This window comes from Ciconia boyciana, chromosome 2 (assembly GCF_034638445.1).
Source record: "Ciconia boyciana chromosome 2, ASM3463844v1, whole genome shotgun sequence".
NCBI classification, from domain to species: domain Eukaryota; kingdom Metazoa; phylum Chordata; class Aves; order Ciconiiformes; family Ciconiidae; genus Ciconia; species Ciconia boyciana.
Genome location: NC_132935.1, coordinates 54,594,633 through 54,615,994, shown reverse-complemented (window position 1 = coordinate 54,615,994; position 21,362 = coordinate 54,594,633). Strand labels below are relative to the sequence as shown.

The window sequence follows — 21,362 nt, the reverse complement described above, 5'->3', positions numbered from 1 at the left end:
TCGCTGATGGAAGGACCTACAAGTTTTCACCGACTTCTCCAGCGTTCTGCATGGGTCAGCCTTCGCATCCACCAAAAACCTTTTGTAAGATGCGAACGGCTGGGAAGGCAATTTGTGGGGCGCTCTGCTTTATGCGGTTGTGTAGGGCAAAGATGTGAATGCATTTGAGCAAAGCCAGCTTTCCATCAACGGTGGGCGAGTGGAGCTGGTGAGCCACTGAGGCTGCTTCCGACCTGCATTGCCACATGCGGTATATCAGCTGCCACATAAAAAAGCCAACCTATATATTTGAATGGACAGTAGAGTGGACTCACCTGCCTGCTTTGCCTGCTGTTCTGGCAGCACAAGAGAGCTGTGAATCTGACAGGCGCTGCCCACTAGGCTGGGGTTACGGCTGCTTGGTAGCACTGGAACGGGTGTTACTGGCATACTGGTGATCTGAGTATTTCTGAACATACACAGTTAAATTTTCACACTATAAATAGCCTGCAAATAACAAATATCCTCAAATGCTGGTTCTTATTTCAAATTCAAACCTGTTATGTTTTTGTGAATTCCAAAGGGAAATATTTACTCTGTGCAAATTACCTTTTTAACCCATAAACGACTAATAAAATATTTATAATCTTTATATTCTACTCAACAGCACATCAAAAATGACATGGATATGTGTGTTTCTCCTCTCCAAGGCTGTGCACTAAAATGAACACAAAATGGCTACTTTCCATTATGCTCTAGCCTCCTTAGTGACTAATGCATTCGCTCTACAACAGAAAACAGGTCTGTATCTGCATTCTGCAAACAACAGCTCTCTTCTGAGCAGCCAGACAAAACCCCCAAATCTGCATACCTTCAAATGCTGGGATATAAAAACTAGGGGTTTAATTTTATTTTCTAAGAGAAGCTAACCTGCAAAGAATTTCTGTTCTTTTTACCCCGTGTTAGACACAGATGATTAGTCTGAAAGGTAAAGAAAATTCTCTTCAAGTAAATTAATCTATTCATACTTAGATGAGCTATTCTTCTGCTTTGGCAACCTGTGGAAATGGTAATCTAATCATGCCACAGTACTAGTATCCAATATGCTGAAAGCTTGTAATTCACAGCTCAAGGGGAATGTGGAAGATAGTTGAGAATGCGGTAATTATAGGGTTGGTGCTAGAATGAGCAGTGAAATAATGTGTATTATTTTGTTCATAAGCAGAATATTTTTTTAGCCCATAGCAAGCAGGTTGTGCGAGCAACCAAGCTGCAGGTTTTTTGTCTTTGACACAAAGCCGTAGGACATCTGGTGCTATTAACTATAATTCCCTCTGTGTCCCAGTAACACCTTTATACAAATATATGCACATGCCTATACACTTACCTTAAAGCTGAAGAAAACTGTTTCCAGAAAAAAGATTTCTGAGTATCTCTTCATACGCCATTCTGTGAAGCGAAGAACTGGCAGGGAACTAAGTGGTATTTGGATTCAAACCAGTTAATGCTGGGGACACCGGCCTCTTAATTCCAATTTGTGGTGTCAAATAAAGTAGTTTACCTGTGGGAAAGGATCACCTGGGGAGCATCACCCTCAGCTAGAAGGGCCCGTGACATTGGCCAAGCCCTTGAAGCTCTTCTGCTCTCTTCCCGTAGCATTTCATTTTGGAGGTTTTAGCCTTTTTACTGCAAGTTCTATGTGTTTTCATTTAGTTTTGGGGTGTTTTGGGGTGTTTTGGCATTTGAGTCAGAATGATTACTGTTACAAGATACGTTGGGACTTAACATGTCTTGCGTAGATTCTATGGATAGACCAAATAATCCCTCCCAGTGTCATATGCTGAGGAAGCTGAGAATGCCACCCAAAGGGAGCATCCTCTAAGAAACTAAAGATACAAATCAAAGCTCAGGAGAAAAGTATGCCTTGAAATTTATTGTATCATATAAGATGAGAACAAAAGCAAAACTCAAAGGGCAGAGTTCAAAATGAACATAGTTTTGTATGTGTATGCCTGGGTGGCTATATTTGTGTTCAGACAAGCACATGCACACAGGTATTTGTTGTACTTGTGGGCTCCTCTTTCTTACTCCACATACGCTTCCAGCACCTCGCCTACCTGTCACCCTAATGCGTATTATACAACGAAGAGTAAGATTTTCCAAAGGCATTTCCAAGAATAATAATGCCCATATTGTTTTTATTAGAAAATTGTATGTGCACAGTAACAATTCATCTAGCCTCTGCCTCATCTGGCAAAGTGCAAAAAAACCATTGTGCAGACAGGAACATGTGTTAATGATGCAACTGATGTTAAAATTGTCACGTAGGATGGATTTCACACATGGCAGGCTCTGGAAGCTCATGGGAAGCTCAGTTCTCAACCAAGTGGCAGGCAGCAGTCTGAAGAATGCGAAAAGTAGCCTTTTTAACCCATTTCTTTTCTTCTGACAACATCTAATTTATGGGGGAGGGGGAAGTACCGTTGGCTCAGTTCTCCTTAGTGAGATACAATGATCTAGGAGGTCTTACTTTTAACTTGTACCAGTGGAAGTGAGGAAAACAAAGCTCTGGAACATTTCAGAGCAGCTTAGGACACTTTTAAAACTGAAAGCTCTTTGACTGTAATACTAACTTAAATTACAGCCAGTAGTGCCTTCTATCATGAAGAACTTTTAAGACGCTCAGCAGAGCTCGAGTACATTCTGTTGTGTGAGCATGCCAAGGTTTGAAGTGATTGTCTTCTCATTTCTGTCATTATAGGTTTTGCACTTTTCCCTTCATCATTATAGGGTTGTTCATAAATATAGACATTTATTTTCCCTTTTAAGAGTCTAAATTCCACTGCATGTGCTTAAAAATAGACACAAAGAGGTTCCACACAGACCTATATAAAGAACATGAAGGGTATGCTTTTCCAAATTCACAATTTAAACTTTTATATAAAGAAAAATGTTTCTGTATTTTTTTCCTTGAATTATGTACAAATATTAGGAAGGAAGAAAAAGAAAAAGAAAATCCTCTAGACCAGTCACTTTTTACTTGGCTGTATGGGGTTAAAAAGAAATTGCTCACAAGAGGAAAATAGGGAGGAAAAATATGAAACAATCTTGTCCTGTTGAGATGACACTTTTCTCTTGATAAACAGGTCAAATCAGCAGGTTTCCAATCTCAAAGAAAACTGCTATGGTGGCCTACTTGGCTGTTAATACATAGCACATTCAAGACACGTATAGAAAAGTCAACTGAATGGGATAACAAGGAAAATATGACTCATCCACGGTCCTAAGCGCTAAATTCAGGAAAACTGTTAAGAAAGTTCCTTTCTATTTTGTGAGTAGATTTCACCCCTGGTGTACGTGAATTAAACAGCAATTTTATACACAAAAGAATGACATTGTGGATGTAATAAGCTGCCTTTGAAATTATTAAAATCTAATTGTTCACGCTTTTTCTAATCATTCTGCAGGTAGGGAAGTCTGTGCCCTGAGAAATCTTAGATAGAGGCGAGTTGGTGCACACTTTGTTGCTGTTTTCTTCACCCAAGTCATTCAGCCAAAGTACCTTGATATTGCCCTTTTTAGTCTTTAAAAGCTGAAGAGGATCAGACCTGCCAGCACTTTGACAGACTCCGAAGACAACAAAGGTCGCAGGAGGAGACTGCTGGCTCAGTGTGCCGCACTCCTCTCTGCAGAGAAGTCTCCCGAACTCTGGAAATTCTCCAAAAGTACCATGGTTATTCCAGAATAACTCTTTGTCTGGATACCCTTAATCCCAAATAAAAAGTGGGGGTGTAGTGATTCAGTTTAAACCACTTCCAAAATGCATAATTACTTCAGAGTAATAGCTCTTCTGGAAAACATCCAACTAGCCTTAAACCATTCTCTCAGCTGGGTGCAGTGCAGCCGTGGATGATGATGCTGTGACCTACAGCTACGCACAGTCCGCGTATCCTCTTAGATCCCTTATGATAAAAAGTAAATTATATTAATATTGCTGGTAACAAGAGCTGACTGATTTACTCACTGGAGCTGATATTAATCTTGAATTTATAATTTTTCCCAGTTCCCAAGTTGTTTGCGAACAGTCCTCACTATTACACATGTATTTGTTTATCATTCGTTAACAGACAATTTATGAAAAGCAGACCCTGGCCTCTGGATTATTCATCATCTGTCCATTTTAATTATTTGCTTTTTGTGCTGGGTGATTGGCATTTGACAGTGATACTGCTCAGACTCTGTAATTTGATGAGAATAACAAATAAGGAATAACCACACATTCTCAGCAATGTTAACCAGGCAGATAAAGGTGCTGGTATTAAGACAGACATTCTTCAAACATCCATGCAAACAGAAATTGAGGTCATGTAAAGGTTTTCAAGCAAAGCAGAGCCAAACTGAGCAGTCTGAGTTGAACCAGGTTGCCTGTTGCTCTGCTGAGCATCCTTGTTTTCATAGAACATTCACAGCTATTTCTATTAGTTTATCTTTTTTTTTTTACTGACCAGTTTGGACAAGAGGTCAGTAAAGACCTCTCTCTTCCCCTTTCTTTCACATCCCAGGTACCTGTGGGAGCATCTTCAGTCAGAGGTTTGGGTTACCTTCTGATTCACAGTTAGCCAGCAAAGTCTCAGAGACCGATTTTTATTCCAAAAGAAACACCAAGTTTGTATAGGTTTTGAATAGGTGTGTACAATAAATGGGTCTTATTAGAGGGATGATTAAAGAAGAGGAAATTTCAGTCTGGGGCAGAAAATGGTAGGGAGAGAATTTAAAAATTATAGCTTTGGTTTAAAATTTGATCTTTCCTGCATCTCATGCACTCAGAGGTGGGGGGGATTTGCTACGTGCATGTGAAGTTGTATAGATTTGTAGGATTCACTTTGCTGGTGTTTGTAAAGATTTTGTATTGGCCTTGTGATCTTCAGAAAGCACCTCCATAGTCTAGAGACTCAAAAGGTCTAAAGACTTTGAAGTGTCAAAATTCATTTGGGCGTGTTTGCTTTCTCTTTTTATGTATTAAATAGATGGCCTGGGTTTACCTTTTAACTCAGCCAGCACAAAACGTCTGGGTTTACCTTTTAACTAAGCCAGTACGAAATGCATCATTCATTTTTTGCAATTATGTAAATGTAAGAAATGCTAATATTATTTTGCTGTCTAGGGGTTAGGGAAAAGGGAGGTTTATCCCAGGCTGAGACCATGAGCACTAATTCCGAAATCTCTAGCTAAAGGAAATTGTAATTGAAAGATAAATCCTGTGTGTGCTTGGGAGAGAAAAGTTTGCTCACGTTGGTTCTTTACTGTGGCAATGCTTCTTTGTCCTTGTGGAAATTATGTAAAATAAACCTCTGATTGTTGCCACTGGAATGATATCAGATTAATTTAGCCATCAGGGTTTCAGGATCATGTTGGCAAGTTTTAAAATTTCCACCTCTACTAAACTGATGTCTTTTTAAATGAAAAAGAAACAAAACAAAAAAACAGAAAAAAAAAAAAAGCTGTTGGACTATCATCAGACATGCAGCTGAGGTCTCCAAGGAAGTTATGGGAGTTTGTGTCTGACATCTCCTACAAATTGTGAATCTGAATTTCTTCAAGACCTGTTTTACAGGCATTTCTTTAATAAATGGAGTCATATGTGGAAATAAATTAGAATGTCTTTTACTCAAATCTTATTTAAAAGTTACACAAGACTGGTCTGTCCTCTTGTGTGCCAGGGCCACCGTCTTTCTTTGTCTAAATGTCTTCTGGGAACTCGTCCTGTCCTCTTTGCTAGTTCAGGATCCCAACAAGAAGTGATTTTTGTGCTCAGATTTATTGAAATGTTCTTATCCATACACTACGGTGACTGTAAATAAGCACTATGGTGACTGTAAATGAGATGTCAATATTTTTTGTGCTCAGGACACTCAGGCTGATCATTAGGAATTTCTCACGCCAAGCCAGTATTTTCAGCTGATTTGCTGCATTATTAATGAGGACTCTTGTCATTAAAAACAAGCAAATAGATAAAAGGATGAGGTCACTCACAGTGACCTCAAACGTGTCACTGAGCAAGGACGTAACTTGTTAATTTGAATGTAAAATGGGAAAATAGAAATCAGGTTTTGGTGTAGATTTTAATTCCTCTCAACATAGAATACATATTTCATACACATTCCTCATATGCCTTGTTGACCAAACAATCCTAGTTTTTCTAGGTTTTTGAAAATGTTAATGTCCTCTGGCTTGAGTCAGTTTTGCTATTTTACCTGAAATTAGGCCACAGATAAGTATAATTTCTTGTGTAAACCCCTTGCCTACATTTCCTCCTCATTTGAGAAGGGATTGGATTTTTCCCCCACGGCGCTAAAGGATCTGCCCTGACAGGTGACTTTTAGCAGGTCATCTGATAACCTTATCAGGACCACAGGGGAGGCAGAACTTTTGAGTTGGGTCATAATTCTCTCTCTCAGGTGACAAGTCACTGTTCAGCCCAGAGTATGGATTTAGTCATAATTTTCCCTCTTCCCTTCCTTCCTCCTGCTACAAGCGGTTCTTGCTTTTGGTTTGGGTTTGGGGTTTTTTTTTAGGAAATATGAGAGCATAACTTGCTTGTTTTAGACATTCCTGCTTGGACTGGAACACCCCAAAAGAGATAAGTGTGCTGAAAAATGCAGTACTGGCTGCGTAAAACAAGTCAGTACTTCCCTGGCTGAACAGATGTTCTTGCTCAATACCCACATGATGCTTTCCTTCCTGAATGCCGGTTTTCTACATTTATGTTTATTAGTAATTCTATATAAGAATAACATAGTGTGTTGTTATACCTGCATAGTTTCAGTTATAGTGAACTACATTGAACCAGATAATAAAATTACATAAATCAATTCTTGTGGTGCTTCATGGCAATTTATAGTAGCTAAAAAGCTGTTCATGTTGCTTTTATCAATCACATACTTCTTTTAGTTTGTATTGGCTTTTATTTTCTTGTCTTTGGCATTTGTACAGTTTCTTCCCAACATATATCTGATTAAAACACAGCAGCCCTTCATCATTGCTGTCATTTGAATAACTTTTAACTCTTAGCCAAACTATTTAATATAATCTTAGATATCAAGTAGCATAAAATAAGATTCTCAAAACAAATTGAAAGGTAGACTTCTGAGATGATGTGAAAGCAGTAAGGCCTTGATGCCATGGGAGACTGAGCAAAAAAGCTTAAGCATATACTTTATTTTAAGAGTTTAAAGAGATTCGAGTCCTTTGCTGGATCGGGTCACAAAGTGCTTTCTGCTGTGAGGAATCACAACCTATACTCATCAGCATCATGAGGTAGTTTGCTTAATAAAGTAGGTGGCTACCGTACCGAAAATAGTAAATTCCATCTCATACACCTTGTATTAAACACATTTGAATAGTCTATGTCAGAGCAATGACTTTCTTGATTGCTTAAAAGCTTCTGAACAGCCTTAGGGTTGAATAACATGCAAAACTGGTGTACCTACATTTCTGTACTTGCTGTGTATACCAGCCCCTTAATGACTGGAGGAATATAACTGTCCTATATGTATATATATATACCTGTCTCATAGCGCAGAACTTCCCCAGTGTGGGTCAGCTTTGAAAAGTTCATTAGTAACAATGCTGCTCACTGTGTTCTGTGTTTTATTGTATCTTTTAAAAAATCCCAGATACAAAAGTAACCAAACCATGCAGGCACAAATGAACTCAAACAGAGCAACCCTGAGAACTGATTTTGACTCAGAAAATTAAAGAGGGCTCTTAAACTTCACCAGTTGTCATCAGGTCAAATTATACCTATACAGTTTTCAGTGGATCTAACTGGATGTAATTAATAACAATGTACAGCTTGTTTGCACACCATGGTATGAAAGGAAATCAGTTTAAAATCAGTGAACTGATACAGTTAATTGGGATAAACTCTTTGAATGAATCATTCTTATTTCCACTGCATTTTCATTTAAGTTTAAAAAAAATACTTTATCAGTCACTTCTAAATGTGTCCACATGAGGGGTGGGTTTGCAGCAATTTAAACTAATTGATTTCTAAGCCAATTTAGATGCATCACTAATCAAATTCTGTGAGACCAGCTTGATGCCTATGTGTAATAATACAGAATTCTGCTTACCCTACCTTAAGTTTATTAAGTATTCAGAAAACCACTGGGAGTAAAAACCAGTAGAAGCTTGTTTTCTTGCTAACAGCAGCAGCAAACAAAGAAGGTACATTTACAGACTGAGGAAGAGGGAACAACTTTTCCAGTCATTTCTTTTTTATACAGAAATCATACTTTGAAGTGTCAATACCCCAGTCAAATATTGCCTTTTGAAAGTCAGTTGCAGTGAAGAGCTTAAAAAGAAAATCCTTGCAGTAATGTTGAAAACAGTGATGTCCAACTACATTAATATGTAGCTAGCTTAAATGCTACATGATCAGATTACTCAGAGATAATTGGCTTGCTTAAGTCTCCTCTAGGTTCACAGGTTAGGATCTAGGATTCACAGATTTAGAAGAGGAGAATCCTAATTATTCTCTAGTCCAACCTCCTACATGATAAAAGCTGTGCAATTTCAACCTGCAATTTCTCCATCAAATTCCTGACAAGCTCATCCTAAAATGACTGACTGCTAAACTTGCTTTATCGTCAGTCATCTCCATTGCCACTGTGGGAGGATGAGAGATTGGCAGCAGAGGCTCAGGAAGGACAAAATGCAGTGCTTCTTAATGAACTGCGAAGGAGGGCGCGACCCACAGTCCTTGCTTCAGGAGTAACATGTGGGCTTGGTTCTTACCACACATCTGCCCTGATCTATCTCCAGGTTTGACAGGATTCAACTCTCCTATGCATATATACTCCTATGCCTATATACTCATATATACTTAAATACTCCATTTGTAACTGAGGGGAAACCATATATACAAGAGTATATTAATATGTCCAGAACCAGTAGTTACAAACTTACATGATAATTTTGAGAAATAGCACCTACAGTAATATGCCCAAACAGAGTGGCAAGTGTGGGCTCCACTTTAGCATGCTCGCTGCACAACTATATGCTGAAAGAGCTGCTGGTATAGTCTGGAAATTAGGTTCTGTATTCACAGTTTGGGTCAGGTTTCAAGAATCCAGATCCAATTTTGAAATGTAAATAAGAGACACGTTTTCAACTGATTAGCCCAAAGAACTTGCAATGTGCACTTGCAGCTCAAGTCTTTACATTCAACCATTCCTCAGTAGTCAAAAAAAAAGTGATTAGTTTTTCAGAGTATGCTTGGATTTGAAACTTTTTAAATACATCTTCCTTGCTAAGGCGGCTAGATACTTGCAAAAAGTTCAACCCCTTGTGTTTCTGAAAATCCAGGCTTTGGTTCTTGCACTGTGTTTTTACTTAAATAGCTGCCTAGGTATATGTGTCTGTATTTGGTTAGTACAACTCCACATTAAAAAAAATTTGGCCATTTTGTTTTATTAACAGTATTGCCAGAGGGAAAAAGATGCAAATTCTGGAATTTGAGAGTGCTGCAGTAACACATAACAAAGTGTTATATCAAAGTGCCAGTGAAGTTGCTTCCTGGAAAATATATGAGAAAAGGATCTGATTTCATCAAGCTGCTTATTATTACATTTATTTACTGTTACACATTCTTGGTCTAAGTGGAATAAACTACCATATTTCACAAGGTTTCCTCTGTTTTCCATAAATGCCTTTTATAAGATGAATGTATTGATATTCAGAAAGCTTAAGAATTTCTTACTATGGTGATTTTATGACATGTAAGTTCAGAAGCATAAAATATTTTTAAGTATCCTTCTTTTTATCTAAAATTCTAATGTTTCTTGTTTTCCATAAGTGCTCTGAAAAGGAGGAACCATGAAGAATTTGATGAACTACTTAAGTGCAGGAAGTATTTGAATGGTTTGCTAGACTTAATTTAAGCTATAGATCGGCATTTCCCTGATTTTCTCAGAAAAAAAAATGCTGTACAGATGAAAAGAGAAGGTAAATAATTCATATGGTAACTAAAAAAGACCACGCTGTATTGTTTTTCTTTTTTCTTTTTATTCTTCTCCAACATGCTTCATTGAATGTAGAGGTTGATGTTCTGTATTAGATACCTTCTACCATGACTGTTTTAAAGCAGTTTGAATCTTCGAAGCTCTCTGAGAGCATCTGTCTGGAACAGACTCACATCATCATCCCTGCAGATCTTGGTGGTGTTTTTCCAGATGCTTTGTTGGTAGCCAGAGTTTAAGGACAAGGCCAAAATAGTTTCACTTCTGTCTTCCTTCTCAGCCAGACTGAATTTTGGTTTGAGCAGCTATTCATATGTCATCTGTGGGTATGTAACTTCATCACGTCACATGGGCCAATGGCCAGGATTGAACCCATCTGTAAAGCACCATCTCCACAGGTACGATGCAGTTCGATCTCATGGAGATAGCTGCTGGCAAGGGAATGGCAGAAGCAAATGCTACTGCTGTCCCCTCCAACTGCTCACTCCAGGTAAAAAGGCAAGGCAGTTTATATGCATTAACTGAAATTAAATCTAGGGTTTGCATGTGGTAGTATTCTTACCTATTTTATCTCTGTCTTCAGAAAAGATAAAGCCAAGTCCTAATTGCTTGACACCAGTAAAGATCACAGTTTTTAGGAGTAAAGCATTATAAGCCATTCTAGCAACGATCCACTTTGGGTAATGACTTTCAGTTCATGTGAAATCTTCTTTCCAGAGTTTCAGTTGTTTATAGACTTCTTGGCTTTGACGCCAAATGAGTGGAATTGCTAAGTTGTGTGCTGTTAACGTACTGGTAATTTTTATGTATAGAGAAGTTCAGCTATGCCTATATAGTACAAGGAGTGAAGTGGGTCTCATAGGAAGCCTACATGCACTGAATTTTGTCTGTGCATCCATAATTTGTGGTGACAGCCTAGTGATAAACTGCACTTAGCAGATACCTTTAACTGTCTCACCTGTTCTCTGTACACTAGTTCCGCTTCCCTGGGATAGCAGTTAAACCTCTGACTGGCATCAGCAGCTTCCAGCAGCAGACATTAAAAGAAAAAAAAAAAATCTGCTGGAGAAATATTCACCTGTCATCCACTGACTATGCATGTGCAGATTTTCTAACTCAATCCATTTGAGGTGCAGGATGAGCCATATTTAGTCTCACTCCTCTCTTAGGTTTCAGGAGGTCCTTCACTGTACCCAGCTGGGAAGCTGGAGCACCCTACTTGCGAACAAAAATTTCCAGATTTATGAAAAGATCACCAGCACCGTCTTTTAGACCTCAGAGTACACGGGATATTAAATCTTAACACTGTGGTACTATTGTGTGCAGTAAAGATAATTTAGATACTTTGTATAGATTTCTGCAGGATTTTACTTATCAGTTATGCCTGTTTCCAAATCCAGTGTAGCCTAGGCTTTTGTCGGATAAGATATCTGGCTTCGCAGTGGTGGAGGTACAGAAAAAGCATGGCCTTGGCAGAACCATGAGGATAGCGTGGTACAGAGATTTCAGTAGTTCTCATTTGGGATAATGACATCCATAACTCACTCTGGCATTATTCCCTTGGGCAGTTTAGAACTTCTTATGAAAATCTTTATTTCAGTTTTTTAATAGTAAATCTCTGCATCCTCAGAAGCCATCTGCTCTATGAAAACAGTTTTTTATTAAGAAAATGCATGCTCTGTTTTCATACCAATTTTTTGCATATAAAAATAACAATACGAGATCTGAAACCCCTTTTCCAAGCATTCCCCCCCAAACCTCAACAAAGCAAGGAAATAAGTGCATAGTAAAAAGAATAACAGCTCTGTTTGAGTCTAACAAGCCAAATCAAGCACTGCACCTTTGTGTGGGGAGCTCGGGGGCTGCAGTTGTGTGTTGCAAGGCCTGCTTGTTTTGTGTTGCAGTCGTGTGAGATGCAAGGGCACTGCTGTGAACAAACCTGTGTAACAGACAGTAAATCAGAAGACTGAGGTCCGTCTGTGCGGGGGTGTAGGAACTCCTGCCTTGTACCTTAATACTTAGTTGTGCACAAGTTGTGTCCTTTGCTGCTCCTTTCAAACTGTGGAATTAGTCCTTTCTCTCAAGAGAAACACTATTATTTTAATTAACTTTAAATTTGCACTTTCATTTATTCTTGTATTTGTTAACTGAGCTTATATGAGACTGCCAAATTAGAAAGATATTGCTTACATATCTCATCACTTGAACTGTTCAAAGTACTGCATGAATTTTGATCTCTTCACAAATATTAATTTGCCTTGGGGTTCTCCTGGGCACCCATTCACTGAGCTAAAAATCTGTGTTTGCGTGCTGATGTTTGTTCCTGAGGGCTCATCTCCCTAGTGAGCATGTTTAAACAACTGAAGTGCTCTTACAATGAAACATTCAAATTCAAGCCTTTATTATTATGCAATCTGGGATTATTTTTTTTATCATTAGACTTCCTTCTGAACTGGGTGGTTGACACTCCCTGTTCCAAATTCCTGTCCCATGAGCTAGTTGTTTGGAAATACTGGCTAGGAGGACAAACATCAGGACTTTTTTTTTTTAATCTGGAGAAAGTGCTTTTTCACTAGGTATTTGGGATTAAACTGTAACCCGAAGGCAGGCCACAGAAATAGGATAAAGATCGAAATGAAAAGGAGAGCATTGCTTAGTGGATTGATACAGCTGGAAACGGTGGGCCTGATTCAAGGTGCTTTGGGAGTCAGAGGATTTTTGCACATGACTTAACTAGTTTCTGGATTAAACCTTGCATATGCCCTAGGAGAGGAATGTATACCTGCTCCAGCAGCATGTGTGCTCTGGAAAATAATATGAAAAGCTTCTCTATATTGTGACAAACTGAGGGCACGTTTGCTATTCAGAAAATGATATTTCTGATTAACTCCATGTCTAAACAATTTTAATGAAAAATGAGACTACTTTGACTTGACCCTCCAGTCAGATCAGTTTCCGTACAGAACTTCGCTCCTTGATCCATGTCCAAGAACGTATTTATCAGGGAATTTATACAGCCCTTTAAATTCACTTCCTGATGTGAATTAAACTAACTTTGATGTGCAAAACCCTTTGAAAGTCCCCTGTGTGTGAAGTGAGGATTTCTCCATCTTTTTCACGCATCCCATGATCCTGTAATCTTCCCCCTCAGAGTCCTCCTGCCGGGCAGTCCATCTCTGCTGCGGGAGAGCTGGATGGATGAGCTTCCCCTTTGCCCACGGGGACAGAATGCAACGTGGTGTGCTCTTACCACACCAACTGAACGCTCAGACTCTCTTGGCTGCACAAGGAGAGCGCCAGGGTTTTGCCACTTTTCTTGGGGAGTACTCGTTTTGTTTTTCAAGCAGCTTAGCATGTAAAATACTGTAGCCACTTGAAAAGCCAGCAGATCCTTCAGGTTGCCATGTCACAAGTTGCCAGGTTCTTGAAAGTGCCCGGAGAAAAACTGATGCGCCGAATCCCTTTCGTTATTGTGCTTCAGCCGTTTGGAGGGCTCAGCCAGCTACGACATTTAGAGCGCAGCTGCCTCGGATGGCGGCAGCGGCCCCAGCATTGTTTTGTTGTCGTTTCTGCAGAGGAGCGGCGGGAGCTTACATCATTTCCAGTAATGAAGTGCCTGGGGTTCTTTTATGACTTGCACACTCCACTTCTCCGGAGCTGTACAGTATGTGCTGCGTGACTCCAGGAAACTGAGGATTTGTTTTGACTTGCTAAAAGAACATTTGCTGTTTCTCTTTACAATTTCACCGTATGACTTGTCAGTTCTCTCCCCCTCTTAAGAATAACTTCAGATTTAATTAGCTGAGTGCAAACATCTTTCATTGCAGCATGGATTAGACTCCTCATTGACTCCATTTACCAACAGAATGAAAGACATCTTAATCAGGCGTTTCTGTATTTGTACTGCTGTGTCCAGAGTGCCCGCCTGGTAGCTGTCGATAGACAGTTGCTGTTGACTCTCTTCCTAGAGGGGGGTGACCAGTGATGTGGGGACCAGTCTTGTTAAGGCTTGCTTTTTATTTTTGAAGCTCTCTCTCCTACCTAAGAGCACTTTTCAAGTGTGTTTCATTATCATTTCCCTATCTGCTCTGTAGGAAAAATGATACCTACGTGCCTTGCTGGGATGTCCTGAAGGTGCTGGCATCTCCCCAGGAGTTCCACAGTGACCCTGCCTAGCATATTTTAAATGGGGCAATTCATACTTTGCTGAATTGCAAAGTAGCATTGCACACAAACCTCTATTAGACAAGTTTGGCACCAGCTTCCCAAAGCATTACCTGGATACACACGTGTGTATGTGCATATTCTTCAGTGGTGAATTTCAGTTTGCATTTCCACCACTCAGAGAACATTCTCCAGACCATGAACCACCTGGGTCGTTTCTGGGATATCATCACCCAAGCAGCAGCCTCCACAATTCTCCCTAAGTCCCAGAGTAAATGTTTGGGCCGCAGCAACAGCAGCTGATTTATCTGAACATGCACAGTTGCAACAAATGCTTTTTGGCAGCATCAAAACCAATGAAGAACAGCACAAAATTCACAATCCCCTTAGTAAAATTGTCATCCTTTCTGTTAGTTCCAGACATTGGTCTTGTCATAAGCACTTTAAAAAACACCTTTAACTCCCATCGACGATTCACTTTCCCAGAGTTGAAATTTGACAAGTTCATTTTTAGCCATCTCTTCTCTCAAAGATGCTGTGGTTTCTGTTTGATTCTTCAGAAGTGAATCATAGTTTCAAAACCCTCACTACCTTAGTGAAACACTCTTTTTCCATTAGCATTCAACATGTTTAACATGGGTTCAGACATGTTATCAGAAACTTATACTAGAGTCCTTAAAAAAAAATCCCTTGTGATTTCATGCCCTGGAAACACCTTTTACACTATAACTGTTCCTACAGCTATCGGGAGATATGAGGCATATGGATCTGAGCTAGTCAAATTAATACCATAATGGCTTCTGGCTCGACAAGCACATACAGTGCAAACAGAGAGCAGAACAGCTGTAGTAGAGTTACCTTTTATGTGGGTGGCGTAGACATCTGCCAATTAAAATGATCTGATGAATCATTTCTTGACATATGATTACTGTTAATAAGAATTTATATTAACATGTTTGTGTCTGAACTTTGCACAGGTTCATGCCTGTATTTATTTTCTTAAAAAATAGAGCATATCATGATTGTTTTTTGTTCTTAATGGACTTTCTTTCCTCATTTGAAAGCATTCCAGGACTTCAGTAATGCAGAGCTGCCAGCTCTCCCTTAAAGGAAGATGTTTTTATCTCCATGTAGAGCTTTCTGCATGTAATTCTGTAAACACAGGACAATAGTTTTTAACCTGGGAACCTCAAGCTAATCTTCTAAATCCATATAGAAGCACTTACAAAGAAAGCATTGCCTTCAAAATATGAAAAGAGGAGTCCTCATAAACTTTTATTAAAGCCTCTGTTGTTGCAAACATTTATACTAACACTTTCCTTTAAGTAGTCCCACTGACTGACAGGCTTTAGCCATTGACTTCATTACACTAACTCCCTGTGTGTAAAATTAAGCATTTTTTTTCCAGAACTGATATGTTATCTTTATGATGAGAAATGCAGGCGTGGCAAGATGTTGTTTTAAATATGTCCACAGCAGCTTACAAAGCATTTCAAAGTATTTGAGAACGCTGTGCAACAAGTGAGACATTTTACAGTAAGAAATACACAAGTCCAGGTATGGTAAGTGTTAACACTTTGACCTAGGATGGTTTGGCGATCTCCTTCTGATCAGAAAAATGTAGTTTAAAATTCTACATAAGCTTGGTAAATACAGTAGGACAGGGTAGAGAGACAGAAAACACTTGCAATAAAACTGCATGAAGTACAGTTTAGCTAGGATAAGTCGTTGGAGACTCATCATCCTTGTGAATCTTGTTTGGAAGCCATGAGCAGAACAAACATTTTGGTGGAAGGACTTGTTCCCATGGGACTTAGAACAGTTAGCAGAAAATATACTGGAGAAAACAATCCTAAAAAGACTAAGGAGGAACTTGGCAAATAGATAATTTCTTTTCCTCTACTGGCAATTCTGCCACTCACATCAGTAGGAACAGAGGACACTGATAAGCGAGGTATTTCCATGGCACTTACATTGGAGCTTTTGGGGGCTCTTTGGCTAACAGCGTCCTCCATCTGCTCAGTCCATGCTCACTGATGCTTTGAGATCATATTTGCATCCATTTTCCCTGCAGCATCAATAAATCAAGAACTCTCATATGTATTTTCCAGTGTCATCCTGCATTACTACCTATAAGAAGACACCACCTCCAGTCCCACCAAGAACTACCACCAAACCATTTATTTCCATCACAGCCCAGAGCAGCACAGAGTCTGCCCAAGACGCATATATGGATGGGCATGGACAGAGGGGAGATATCATCAGTCAGTCTGGACTTAGCAACTCCACGGAGAGCTTGGACAGTATGAAGGCACTAACCGCTGCTATTGAAGCTGCCAATGCACAGATCCATGGCCCTGCAAGTCAACATGTAGGGAACAATACTGCCACCGTCACCACCACCACAACCATTGCCACCGTTGCAGTAGAAGATAGAAAGAAGGACCACTTCAAGAAAAACAGATGCTTATCTATTGGAATACAGGTATGGTGCAGGATGTGGATTATATGCCTGCCATTGTTTTGGATTGCTACATTTGTTTTACTGCTCATCATGCAATGTTTTGTGTGTTTTTCTTCTTTTCCTGACAGGTACCTAAGTAGAAATTGCAGCAGCATAATCATTCCACATGGTGCTAATGATGTTTTACTAATTTATCGTAAAAACATCAGATGCAAGGATTTGTTTAAGTCTCCTTGCTGCTTGTTATTCAGCTCTGTTAAATTACACACATGAGCACTAATCTATGAATCATAACACAGAGGGGGTCAGAAAGGCATGAATTAAATCATTGAAAGGGAATGTGTAAAACAATGATTTACATTACACTATCACCCAAAAAATATTTTCATCCAGCCTCACTGAATTAATTGTCACTGCTTATTCATGCATTTCATAATGACTGGTAGCCGCTTGAATGAGGCAGCATTGTTCCTATCTCAGCCTCAAGTGCAGAGCCTAAGTTCCTTCTGATTTGCCCTTGTTAAAGAAAATTACATTTTGTTACCTCTACTGGAATGAAACAAGAAAACTAACCCTGCCAAAGTTCACTCCCATTTACAGGAAGGAGAAGAGCAAATAAACTAGACCAATTTAATCTACTTTCTTAATTAATCTTTCCCATGCCCCCCCCCAAAGAATGTGCATAGGACTCCAACTATCTGCTTGCAGGATTAGCTTTTGCAACAAAGTACTTGAACTTACAATCAACTGAGAATCAACACAAGTTTGGAGGGGAGATGAATCCCAAGCAAACAGAATAGCAATCCACAGTTTATCGGCCTTCACAAGAAGACACGATTTTTTTTTTTTTTGCAGATGGAGGTTGTAAGCACAGCACTATGTGCCTGGACAGGCTTATCTGATTAGCAAAGCCTAAGAATTTACCGTGAAATCTCTGCATCAGCCTGATGAGATGAGATGAGAGGTGCTGTGTAGAAGTATGCCATCCCAGGGCTGTGACTTTTCGCTTCTTCTTGGAAAGGCAATAATTACTATTGCCTGTGGGTTCGGTTTGCTGCCTCTGCTGTAGCCTTTTGCTGCTTCACAGCCGTTTGTTTTGGGTATATTCTGAAAGAAGGGCTGATGTTCAGTGTTAAACACAGGAGCAAGATCCAGGTGGGACAGGGATAGAGGAAAGTTCTTCTATTACTTATTCCCATACCCAGCCAAGCCTAAAGTGCCATTTTATTGTTTTAATCCCTCATTTCACTGAGCAAAGCAACAATGACTCCTTAGCAGGCAAACACCCTGCAAAGTGTTTAGGAAGAAATTCCATGTTTGCAGAAGCCAAAACGAACAATGGTAATGTGAATTGTGGCTCTTGAGACACCATCTCCCCGCTGTCTCTTCTTAAGGTGGTGTTACTGCAATAACAAATGCTGCTTTTGAGAGGTATAGAGGCCTCAGTTTCCTGAGATCTGAGGAAACCAGAGCCTCAAATGCTGTTCAAGGCTTTGAAAATCTCCCCCTAAAATTTTGAGATTTACAGATGACCAGCATAATCATATGTGGAAGCTGCCTGGGGATGGTACGTGAGGAGCTGCCAGGGTAGTTTTTGTGTACAAACCAACGGAGATGCCTAAAGAAGGGATTACATTAAGCAAAACCTTCAGCAGTGATATAGCCTTACAGGATTCTTGCCCATGCACCATGCCACCCTCCCAGCTGTGCCCATCTATGAGATTTTTAGAGTCAGATAGGCTTCACAAATAAAAGAAAACTACTTTACCAGGCTGCTGTCTGGCCTATTTTGCAGCATCATTGCACAAGCAGTCAGGCTGGTACAGCTGAAGGGGTAGTGTGGGAGTGGAAATACCGTAAGACTGACATTGCTGCCAGAAATTACTTCTCTTAGAGACAACTGCCCTAAAATAGGTAGGTAGGATGTCCGCCCTCTGACTGGCAGTATGAAGTCAGTCTCTCTCCACTGACTGTAAAGGGAGCCTAGTTTAGGCTTAGACTGAACTCAGACCAGGTATACACCTTACTTATATTGTGGCCCATCTCTGTAAAGCAGGGCAAGCTGCTTTAGCCAGAGGCATATTCTTGGTTTGCTTCCTCCTCTAACAAATAAACCTAATGTGCACTTGTGATGAACCTCCGTTCGTGTCCTCCACACCCCTCAGTCACTCTTAGGACACCATAAGCCTTCGCTGTAAATCTGTTTAGCAAACAAAGTAAAGCAAAGCAAAGAAAAACCCTTCCATCAAAAGGTTGCTTCTCTGTCAGTTATGGGATTTAAGGTGTAGTTATCTCCCCAAAAGCCTCAGTATCAGGTAAGTACCCTACTTCACTGAACAGCTCTGTAACTCCCATCCCTCCTTGAGCACTTTTCCTGCATAGGCTGTTAAATTGGCTCTCAACAACAAGCTCATTTACTGGTGGAACAGATGCTAACTACAGCTGGAGATTTTGTACACCCAGGGTCAGAGTAGATCCACAGGTCACTTCGTGACACTGCTGTGGACCAAAAATTCTGTGTGCCAGAAATCTTTTTTCTTGTATGACTAACAATGTCATATATAGAGTTGGGAATTAACAGCTATACTGATTGGACCAGAAGTTTGTGATTTTGCTCAAAGACACATCTATGGTTAAATTTTAACTTTATAACATTGGTATAAATCTCCTCACAGTGATGGAGAGGTGGTATAAAGTTCCTGCCTGTGTTCCTGGGGACCACCTGTTTGCATGATGAAGCAGTAAAGTAAATGTATTCCAAGAGCTGCATCTGCTTTCTTTAAATCTTATCTGTACAGTGCTCTGATTCAGGGCACTAACATTTAAACAAAATAAACACATAATTTTGACGTGAGTTCACATATGCATGCATATACAGACTAACAGGTAAAATGAAACAAATGGTGGAGCGCAGCAAGTGGAGTTACAGCTGCTCAGAGATTTGCTCTGGCAAATCTGAGCATCCAGCCTCCATAAAATACTGGATAAACTCCATCTGCATTTTGCAGGCCGAATGCTGTCTTACCAGAAATGCCTTATAGATTAACAAAAATGATGAATATTCACTAATAACATCAGAAATGGGTGCAGCACAGATAAGCTATCTGATGATGAAGGTACTTATGGTACAAGCTATAAGTGCATACACTTAGTAGTTATCATGCATAGAAATTGTAAGTAGCTGGGTGATATCTCTGCTAAAATACATTCTAATTAGCTGGTTAATCTTTTTTAAGGTTGATGGTGCTGAAGAATCCACCAAATCAGGGGAAAATAAAGCAACCAGTAAGTTCCAGTCCATAGGAGTTCAAGTAGAGGAGGAGAAGTGGTGAGTAAAAGTTAATACTGTTTTTCTAAAGTAAATAATTATGCCACAACTAATTTTTAAGAACCCTAGTTCCTGCACGCATGACCATATAAACCTGCTTCCTGGATGAATTGTTAGATCACCCAGCTGAAAAGCCGAGTCTTATAAATGCTGTAGCTCTTATTTCTCAGAGGGGAATTTTCAGGACCAGTGGGAGAACTGGAAGAAAAGTGCCACATATTTTGAAGGTCAATATACTTTTAATAAGCTCTTTTTCCCCAGAAAATCTACCTAAACAGTGGAAGGTGATGCAGCTGGAGTATTAGTTTCAGGATGGCTGCAGCAGCATAGCGTTGATGGGGAAGTTTACCTTGGTTTTCAGCAGAATAATTTCAGCTACGTGGAGCAGCGCAGTGGCAGAGCCAAACTTGATTGCTTTTGCTCAGGTATCTCACCCAGACATCTCCGCATTACAACTGCTCCCTTGCAAAAAATTGCTGAGATTAAAAAGCAAGCCTGTAAAACTCAGTTCTCTCTCTAATCTGCAGTGTAACCTGAATTAGTAAACAAATATGCTCCAATAAAAATGAAAAAAAAAAATCTAGAGTAGTTGATGTCTTCAAGGGTTATGTTTCTTTTGGATGACAAATTTCAGTTACATTGCAGGGCAGCATGACTGTGCATGGCACTTTCCAGACACATAAAGTTTCTGTTTGCTTGACCACATCAGCAAACCCTAATTCCTGCCCAAATGTGGACTCAGTGGCTGAAGAGAAGCCAGACTCTCCCCTCGCCTCTGAGTGTGCAGGCCTGCCCATTGCTGCTGCGGCTCCAAGCACCCACCCAAGTCTTTGTTCATTTTTCGCAAGCCGTTTGGGCACAGCATAACTTTGGGGTCCGGGAGCCACTTTGTGGATAACTCCCTGTACCACAGCGTAGGAGAAGCCTCGGGCCAGTATCGCTTGTCGGTGAGGGAAGAGTCGCCCTTGCAATCTCTCCAGAGAAAACCTGGGTGCAGCAAATCTCAGCTGACAAAATGAGGGCCCTCTGCCCTCCTCTGGCCCGCCGACTGCAGTAGTGAGTAGAGATGTCCATTTTCACACAGATTTTTTCCTACGTCTGCTAAAAATACTCAAAAATAACATGTTATCTACACCATTTTCAATTCAACAAAATCTCCCCATAAAGTAGCAGAGTATTTTCCTGTGGTTTTAAAAGGCTACAGTGATTTCAGCAAAAAGAAATGTGACTTTGCAATGACCCTGCTAGGCTGTTACCAAGTTCCTCATTAACCTGCTAAAACATCTCTTGCTGGCAGACATTTCTTTATGTGTTAGACCTTAGCCCCATTTACCCACAACTCTTCCAGCACTAGATAAATGAGCACATTAGAATAGATGCCGAAGGACCATTTCCCTTCAGCCTG

At 40.0% G+C, this 21,362-nt stretch overlaps 1 protein-coding gene across 3 annotated transcripts in view; it reads left to right on the top strand.

Moving 5' to 3' along the window:
- The window catches only part of DLGAP1 (DLG associated protein 1), a 265,714-nt gene that overhangs the window by 217,748 nt on the left and 26,604 nt on the right, over positions 1-21,362 (top strand). For all 3 annotated transcript variants that reach the window (XM_072851299.1, XM_072851301.1, XM_072851300.1), the window contains 2 exons: positions 16,277-16,650; positions 19,866-19,957. In XM_072851299.1, coding sequence (XP_072707400.1) covers positions 16,277-16,650; positions 19,866-19,957 — 466 coding nt within the window. The remainder of the gene's footprint in view (positions 1-16,276; positions 16,651-19,865; positions 19,958-21,362) is intronic.